We start from the raw sequence: 9,694 nt of genomic DNA, 5'->3' as shown, positions 1-9,694 counted from the left end.
GGCTCTTTTAATTCCATATGATTTGATGGCTTTTATCAATTTCTAAACATAGTCCATATCTTAGCACTGTCTATTATGAAGTAAATATATAACTTAATACCAAGACAGACACTTCTGATCAAATCCTACTGTATAAGTAATGTTAGATTAAGTATATTTACAACTTGACATTACGTGGCTATTCGGTAGTAATGATAATGTAAAGACATCCTTGAATGCCTTCTGTATAGAAACCTCAGTCTAGTTGATCTTTACAAAGATAATTTTGACATACTAGAAAGATTCCCCAAGATGCAGTACATTTTGAGCATTAGTTTGGTAAAATAAAACTAAAGAACAAAGTCTGTTATAACTTTTATTTTTTAATTTAAAAAATTAGTTTTAAAGGATTTCATAAATGCTTCATCTCTTGAAGGTGCTAGTACCTTGGTAGAATTCTAGTGACCTCTGCTGGTATTGCTTTTTTTTTTATCAGATTTCTTCACTTTTCTGATTTTTACATCTCTTGTAATACTGTTTCTAAATATTTAGTTTTTCCATAAAGGCAACATCCTGAAAACAGCTTGGTAGTTGCTTAGAATAGCCACAATTATAACACAGTAGTTTTCAGTATATTACATTTGATTTGGGTTTTTAATCCAATTATCAATAACTTGAAGGGTATTTTAATTTATGTAATAATTGCAAACAGCAAATGTGTTACTAATTGGATATTTTCTTTCTATAAATACAGAGCTTTATTTACAAGAAACATTTAAGCCTTTAGTGAATATATCTCCAGATGCAAGGTAAACTTGTAAAGTTTTTCTCCTTTGAAAACATTCATTCATTCAGATTCATTTGCTTTGTTACCATGATTGATAGATTTTTTTTTTTACTTAGATAAGGGCCAGCCTCCTTAATTCCAAATATTAAACTCAGTAAATCTAGAGACAGTAGAAATCACAGCCATTATTGGTGCAAAGGATGGATAATGGACTAGGAAGATGATCAGACCAAGCAGCTTTAAAACCCAGATCCCCGCAGCAGAAACCATCTAGGGAGCTTGTTAAAACTGTAAATTCCTGGCTCTTCCCCTACCTATTAAGTCAGCCTTTGGAGAACAGTGCCCAGGAATGTGCAGCAGAACAACTCCCCCAGTGGTTCTGACATCCACTGACGTGAAAAATCAGTCTCTGTTAGACATTGGTCCAGACGTGGTCAGAGGAATGGGCCGCCCTCTCAGCAGTCTTCTAGCAGCCGTACATTTTGATCCAGGCCTTCTGGACGGCTCTGGTACATTCCCAGAGTTGTATGGAAGCATTCTTAAAACTAGAGCACTAGCAAGAAGTGAAATCCTGATTTTATTATTTTATCTCCAAGTCCCAACAGACAGATACACCCAGCACGCCTCCTGCTTGGTGGTCTCAGGAGAGGCCAGAGCACCCAGAAGTGGGCTGGCCGAGCAGGGAACCAGCCAGCAGGCTGTGCAGCCAGCGGCCAGTCCCCCAAAAAGCTAGCTTGTGGGGGCATCCGTTAGCTTTCCCAGGGGGTAGCTTCTGTCATTTCTCAACTAAAAGCATTAAATGCGCTACCAAAAAACTGCCAAAGGTTTGTAGCTCACACTTGTGTATGAGATTCATTGAGACAGACTATGAAAACAAAAATCAGGAAAATTTACTGAGATCTCCAATTTAAAACTTTTCCAAAACACTGTGTTAAGTCAATCAACCTTTATTATTGTAATATAAAAGCACTGAAAATGCTTTTAAAGCAGGGGTGGTCCAGAGTGGGCTCCCTCCCCGCCCCCTCTCCCCCAGAAAGCCTCCTAACAAACTTACTGCTTTTCCCGCAGCCTCTTCGATGCTGTATACTCGTTGATCAAAAATAAAATCCACAGATTGCCAGTTATTGATCCTCTCAGTGGGAATGCACTTTACATACTTACCCACAAAAGAATCCTCAAGTTTCTCCAGCTTTTTGTAAGTAGTTTTTGGTGTTTCCAAAGACACGGTTGCATCTACTTTAATTTCCTTCAAGTAAATTGGCTCCTGTTTCCCTCAGTAGAAGAAATGATTAGTTTTGAGTCTCCACTTCTAAGCTTCAGTTTCTCCACTTACTACTATTTGAATCGTACATTCTCAAAGTTGATTCCAATTAAAAAGCAGCCACCTTTCGGTGCAAGTACCAAAGTTATAAAAAACACTTGGAATTCTCTATTTAAATTAGAATTTTTTCTCACTTAAAATAGGGGAAATAAAGCAATTTGTAAGTCAATCTAATTAAGGAACTGCTATACAAGATAAATTGAGCCCAATATTTATAGCAAATTCCTCATGATGCTTTATTGGTATTGTGGTCTTGGAAACATATATTCAAAAAGTACTGTCCCCAGAATTAACTTCTTATTAACTTTGGCAGCAGTAAGAAGAAAACCCAAAGCAAATAAAATTTTGGCCAGAGACTACCATGTTGGTCCAAATTACGGCTATATTTTCTGTAGGTTATCTCAACTGCATTTGAAATGAGATGGCTTCATAATCATCCAAAATTTAGAACCTCTTTGGTCGGCATTGTATTAAAAGAAGGACCAGAGTGTTTACAAGAGGACTTTAATTTTTTCCTTTTAATTACATGCACCCAATTTGAGGTTATAGAAGTAATTGGCTAACTAGAACCAGTAGGAGGCTTCATTCATGGTTCAGAAGAGATCATTTGGAGAGTCTTTTTTTAAAAAAAAACAATTTAAGTGACATTAAAAGTTGACATCCAATTACTTCCATTTCCTTCTCCACAGCTTCAAATAAATAGATTAGCGCATGGTGGTGCAAACACTCAGAGGGCTTAGTTACGGGGAGAAATAACCTGTCCACTAAACAGTCCTATATTGTAATAGTCTATGTGTAAGAAAGACGATAGGAAGGAGAAGAGTAATTTACAGAAAAGCATGAAGTTTGATAAAGGGACAATCTAGGGAAGAAGAATTAGGGACGTATCAATGTTGTTCGTCAGATGTTACATGTGTCACGCACAGGTGCTTGGTCTGTGGGCTGCAAATGCCTTAGTATTGAGGTTTAATGCCCAGGGCGGGGCCAGGCTCTTAACGCAGTTATCCCTTAGAGTGATCACTGTAAAATAATATTAATCATGAATGTTCAATACTATTGAGCGTTTACAATAAGTCAAGCACTGTCCAATGCACTTCAGGCGATAAATCTATAACTCACCACCACCCTCTCAGGTAGGTATTTTTATTAATCCATTTTATAAGTGATGAGACTAAGCAAAGTTGAGCAACTGCTACGTCACTGCTGGTGGTGGTGGTGGTCCAGCGTCTGAGCCAGCATCCCGCCAGCTGGCGTGTTAGATTCTCTGTGCAGAGGCGCCTGGCTCAGAGGGCTACATACACTTCAAGTCTCCCAGGTGCTAAGTGGTTGGTTTCCAGCCCATTTCCACACCACACTGCTGCAGAAGAGGAGAGACAGTTTGAGACAGGCCTTTGGTGTTTTTCCCTCCTACAAAAAGCCATGGAGGTGGCCTCCGCCGGTACTGTCTTATATTTGGGCCAACATGGTAATTAGAATCATGCTATTAGAACATGCAACTAGAGGTTTTTAGATAAAAACAGAATTTTGAAGAAATTTCAACCTGATTTTTTACTGGATTGTGAAGTCATTTTCTGAGAAAATGTAGCGTTACCCTTGGAGACATGTGAGAGTTAGCCTAAGGGTACAGTAGGGAACAGGGGTTATCCTGTACCGAGATGGCCCCGATGACCTAATAGGTCTCTTTTTTTTTCTCTAAATTTCTAGGAGTCTCATGATTTGAATGTTGATGAGCTCTTTGACTTGAACATTTTGTTTCTTCTAATTGTTCATCTTTTCCTGATAATTATAAGGTACACCAGGAGGATGGAATCAACTATACCCTTTATAAAGGTGGATCTTTGAAACCATAGACCTTGTTTTGTTTTAGTCAAATATGATCCTAGACTTCTCTCTTCTGACTTCTCCCTCCTCCTTTAAAACAGCCCATGAAAAAAAAAAAGTTAATTTTTAAAGATTCTTTTAATTTGTTCAGTTGGCTTGTCCTTTATTCCTAGTGGAGAAAAATTGGAGTCCTCCAAAGGAGAGTTCAGGATGTGGAGGCGGGATGGTGTGAGGGTTAGCTTAGCAGCCCAGGCAGCCACCTTCAAACACTTGGGTTGGAAATGTGTGGGTTCCTAAAAAATATTGCCCAGTGATGAGCCATGAGACCAGGAATTTAACGTGAATAATTAAGAATAAAGGCTTCTTGGTGGCTTCTGGCTCTTAATTTCCAAATTGACCTGTTCCCTTCTGTCCTCTTTTTCACTAGGTGCATTTTTTGCAACATTTTACTAAGTAGTTAAACATATAAACACATAAACTGGTTTGAACAAAAGAGAATTCTTATATGTGACATTTTCATATGAATTCAGACATACAGATAGCATGTTAGAAAAGACTAACTTGAATTTGTTGCACATAGTTTTTCTTTCAAGTGTGGACATGTGAGCGTGGAGAGGTCGGTGTGGGCTCTAGAGCATTTGTGTCTGTCCTCCCGTTTAGATGTCTGACATGCCAAAACCTGCCTTCATGAAGCAGAACCTGGATGCACTTGGAATTGGGACCTACCACAACATTGCCTTCATACACCCGGACACGCCCATCATTAAAGCCCTGAACGTCTTTGTGGAAAGACGAGTGTCCGCTTTGCCTGTTGTGGATGAGTCAGGTCAGTGTTTGGCCATAAACAGGGTAAAGTTACTGCTAAATGACTTAGCATGGGAGGTATGTGGGGGGAACGGAAACTTAGGTAAGGTGAATCAATTCAGCACCAGGGAGCGCTCAGGATAATAAAAATTTTTACACTGGCTTATTTTCTCATTTTCCATTAAGATACGATATCGTGTCCATTTAAAACTAGACAAGCTTAGTTCACTTAGCAATATGTCATTCCTAATGATTTCCTAGTTAAGATGGATTTTAAATGTTGTTTTTTGTTTCTAGGATATTTTCCTAACATATATTTTGTTCATTTTTAGGAAAAGTTGTAGATATTTATTCCAAATTTGATGTAATTGTAAGTATTTTTAATTTTGTTAAATCTGTCATCTAGAATACATTTAAAACATTAATCCGTTTTTGTGCTTTTTCCTAATTTTGTGATTTCTAGCTCTTTTGAGTATGAGGATCTTATCGACTCCCCATAGATAATTGTACTTTTACTATTCATTGGTTTAGCAATGAATTATATACCAGTAGCATTTTGTATTTTAAATGATCATATTTCTACATGGGAGACATTATTTATTCCGCCAGCAGGCATGTGCTTAGTGCACACATGAACTTGTAGATCCCTGGTCATATACATCCATTGTTTGACGATTGGCGACAACTGTTCCAAAGAAGGCAGCAAATATTAAACAGAGTTACGTAAAGCCCTAGTTTTTAATCCCTGGTTTAAATCTACTAGGTTGATTTTGGTCCTGTATCTTCCCACTTGATGCTTTTTTTCCCGCATTCATTTTAAATGCACTTCCTTGCAGTTTTACATTATTTCTAAGAAAGGGAGCTGAAACTCTGATAGCCCCTAATTTTTTGCCATAATATTGACCCCTGAATTAAGTATTCTTTTGCAGCTGTCTCAAACCCTCGTTTCATCCTACTCTATTTTACGTAATAGACACCAAATATATATATGTATTTGCTTATTGGAATTTGGTTGAGTGGGACCTGCTAAGTAGATGCATCAGAGCCCTGAGGGGCTCCTAGGGAGAGTCCACTGATGCAGGTTCCCCAGCCCTATGGCACTTCTCACCCTGTATTAGTTAGGCTGCCTCTCAAAAGACTTGATTCATTCAGGTGTAGAGCCTCGAAGGGGACCAGTGGGAGGCGTCTTTGAAAGCACATGCAGCCGGAGCTTAACAAGGTTGCTTCCTGATGAAGGTATACCTTGTAAGCTTTAATCATTATTGATAAGATAATGAACGGCATGTTATAAGCTGGTATGGTGGCACTAAATTCAGATAAACATTAATGTGCTTAAAACTCAGGTTGCTTTAAACTTACAAATTTTGCTCATTAATATGAATGGAAATGAAAGGATATATATATAATTCATTCTGTTACTTTATTACAGAACCTTGCTGCTGAAAAAACATACAATAACCTAGATATCACGGTGACCCAGGCGCTTCAGCACCGTTCACAGTATTTTGAGGGTGTCGTGAAGTGCAGTAAACTGGACATACTGGAGACCATTGTGGATAGAATAGTAAGAGCTGAGGTGAGATTCCCCCCTTCTCCCCCGCAGCCATGCTGCAACAAGCGCAAACTAGGGACAGTGCCTCAGGAATTTTGAATCACAGTGATTGCCCCTGGGGCCCCTTCCAAGTTCAGTGGGAGGCGCAGTTTCCCTGTTCCAGAACCTGGCACGTCACTTGGCACATAGTAGGTCATCTATAACTCATCATTGAATGGAATTGAATTTATAAGCCCTGCTTTCATAGTTGAATCAAATAAACTGGTAAAATACGTTCATGGTTTAAAAAATACATACTTGAGGAAACAAAAGTCCCAAGAGTGTTAGGTCCCATTAGGGTATCTGTGAGGTTAAAGTTAAAAATCTCTCTTTCTCTCCTGATTCAGATGAATAAATGTGTAGTAACTTCATCTATTGACCCTCAGCACTCGTGTCCTGTTAAGACTTAACTGCCTGTCGGATTTTCGAGTGTACTTTGCTTTATATTCTAAATAAAAGATGCATGAGATAATTTTATAGCATATCTAATTCAGTATACCCATTCCCCAAGTCATTTTTTTCCTTTCTTGTTAGACGGGAGAGGGGATATTATCCTGCTCATCACTCTAAGACTAAAGGATGCAACTGTGTTCCTTCTGGAACAACTCCTAATTAGGCAAAGCAATTCATAGTGATGAGTCTGCTTTGATGCTTTTTATTATAGAGGCAAAAATACAGTCCAAGGAGAAAATTACCTGATTACTTTTTAGGGTAATAACAGGCTTTCTGAAAGTTATATGTGAAGTAGTGTGTTGCATCAGGGTGCGTGCTCCGTCTTCGGCGCCATCATGATAGAAACCCACCCTGTTCATCATTTATGTTAAAGAGTTCCTCCCTGCCCCGTCCTCATCTGAGGGGACTCTTCTGGCATCAGCTGTTACAGCTTTTAATGTGTTTCACAAGAATCTCTTTGTGTTAATACACATGCATATACATAGAAAAGAGGCCAGAAAGACACGCACCTCAGCGTTCCCAGTGGCTGTTTCTGGCTGGCGGAGTTCTGTTGTGCCAAAGTTCCCCCATATTCCTGAACTCTCGTGTGAGCATGTATTACCTTCAGGCAGAAGAAAAAAGTGATTGGCTGGTCAGTGTATCTGGTGAACAATAGAAATTTCATTGTAATATGAAATAATAGGTTATTGAGGAAAATAAAGATGGAATTGAACAGCTTTCTGAAGTTATCCGTCTTGATGTTTTTCCTCATTAAAATAATTTCTTTCACCAGATGACTCCTCACTGGCGGACAAAAACTAGGTTTTAGCTTCTACATATCTTGCTAGGGGAAGGGTATGGAGTATCAGCTATGAATTCAGTTTGTTTATATGGCATGAATGTCACACAAGCTTTTAGATACCTCAGTCAAGGAACATTCATAAAATTTAGACTCTGCAACAGATGACAAGAAAATATTTTTGGTAGTCATTTCTCTCTGGTAGAATTAATTCTCCAGGTGAGAGGGTTTCTCTTTGACCTTCAGTAGTTCAAGAGTTAATGTTAATAACAAAATGTGTCTCATATAGATTATAAAATATGCTCTGTCCTAGATATAAACCATCATTTTAATTTATAATTCTAGTTAATAAATAATTGTCATGTCACAGGATTATTGAAGAACCCAAGTTTTTTTAAAAATGTATTGATTGGCATGAGAAAGATGACAAAGTGATTTTTTTTTTAACCTAAAGCAAGCAGTGATGTCAAAAGCATCATCAGCACAGTATCATTACAGACAAACTACAGAGCGGTCCAGGATGGCAGCAGAGTAAGAGGATGCTAAACTCTCCCCCTCCCACCAGCACGCTGAAATATACACCTGTACATAAAGCAGTTACTCCTGAGTGACAACGGAGGGCTGATTGAACAGCTTCTGAACAGCAAACGAGGGAAAGAGACTGAGTGGAGCAGGCAGGGACACTGCAGGAGCTGTCCCAATTCCATTGAGCGCCGCTGGTTACGTCACCCCTCACCTCAGTAGGGCAGGCACGAGCTCTGTCGGGCGCTCTGGCCTACCTGCAGGGTCACCGCAGTGCGTTCCCAGCCACACTGGGAGCCCATTTTTGCTTCAAAGAAAGGGAGCAAGCCGGATCACCAGGGCATCACCACACACACCTGGTCTCCCTGCCCAGAGCTGCTCCAGCCTGCCAGGCCAGCGCCCCACGTGCCATAACTTCCCACCTGGCTCCAACCAACTTGCCAGAACCACCGGCCACACACAGCCTACCCAGAGGTTGTGTCTACACAGGCCACTTTTTTAAGGCAGAGAGAGCTGTTTTGTCTGATTCGTATAAACAAACATAGGAAGTCAAACAAATGAAAAGACAGACTGTCTGAAATGAAGAAAGAAGGAAAATCCCCAGGGGGAGTAAATATCCTAAGAAATGAAGATAAATCATTTGCCTGATAAAGAATTCAAAGAAACTATCCTAAAGATGTTCCCCAAACTTGAGAGTGGAAGAGAAGAACTCAGGGAAGAACTTCAACAAAGAATTAGTGTAATAAAGAATAAGCAGAACTGAAGAATACACTACCTGAAATGAAAAATATGCCAGAACTCAACAGCAGACTAGCTAATACAGAAGAACCATCAGGGACCTGGCAGACGGACTAGTGGAAATCAAGCAATCAGAACAGCAAAAAAATAAAAGAACTTTAAAAAAATGAGGATAATTTAAGGAACCTCTGAACCACCACCAAGCGTATAAACATTCACATTTCAGGGATCCCAAAAGAAGAAAGAGAAAGGTCCAAAAAACTTTATTTGAAGAAATAATGGCTGAAAACGCTCTTAACCTAGGAAAGGACACAGACATCCCGGACCAGGAAGCACAATTTTCCAAATAAGATGAACCCACAAAGACCCACACCAATACATACTGTAATTAAAATGGCAAACGTTCAAAATAAAGAGACAGTTTTTAAGGCAGCAAGAGGAAACTACTGGTTACATACAAAGGAAACCCCATAAGGCTGTCAGCTGATTTCTCAGCAGCAACTTCAAAGGCCAGACAGGGGCGTTAGGACTCCTTTAAAGCATTGAGAGAAAGGAGCACACAGCCGGGAATAATTTACCTGGCGAGCGTATCATCCAGAATTGGAGGAGATAGTTTGCTTGGACAAGCAAAACCTACAGGAGTTCATCACCATTACAAGAAATATTAAAGGGTCTTTTTTAAGCAGAAAAGGAAAGTCCGTAACCAGAAAGAAGACAATCGGAGAAAGGAAAAACATCTCACAGGTGCAGGCAAATAATAAACAGAGCAGTTCAGACATTGAAAAAGCCACTGCAAAGGTGAAGGACTTCAATGTAAGACCGGAAACCATGAAACTTCAAGAAGCAGTAGTAAACTCTTGGACATTGGTCTTCGTGATCTTTTTTTTTTTTTTTTTTTTT

At 39.3% G+C, this 9,694-nt stretch overlaps 1 protein-coding gene across 4 annotated transcripts in view; it reads left to right on the top strand.

Moving 5' to 3' along the window:
- PRKAG2 (protein kinase AMP-activated non-catalytic subunit gamma 2) overlaps nucleotides 1–9,694 on the top strand; it is a 234,990-nt gene that overhangs the window by 208,880 nt on the left and 16,416 nt on the right. For all 4 annotated transcript variants that reach the window (XM_019655404.1, XM_019655403.1, XM_019655405.1 and 1 more), the window contains 5 exons: nucleotides 734–788; nucleotides 1,835–1,961; nucleotides 4,569–4,734; nucleotides 5,045–5,082; nucleotides 6,142–6,288. In XM_019655404.1, coding sequence (XP_019510949.1) covers nucleotides 734–788; nucleotides 1,835–1,961; nucleotides 4,569–4,734; nucleotides 5,045–5,082; nucleotides 6,142–6,288 — 533 coding nt within the window. The remainder of the gene's footprint in view (nucleotides 1–733; nucleotides 789–1,834; nucleotides 1,962–4,568; nucleotides 4,735–5,044; nucleotides 5,083–6,141; nucleotides 6,289–9,694) is intronic.

This window comes from Hipposideros armiger, unplaced genomic scaffold (genome assembly GCF_001890085.2).
Source record: "Hipposideros armiger isolate ML-2016 unplaced genomic scaffold, ASM189008v1 scaffold_239, whole genome shotgun sequence".
Taxonomy (NCBI): domain Eukaryota; kingdom Metazoa; phylum Chordata; class Mammalia; order Chiroptera; family Hipposideridae; genus Hipposideros; species Hipposideros armiger.
This window is presented reverse-complemented; position numbering and strand designations above follow the sequence as displayed.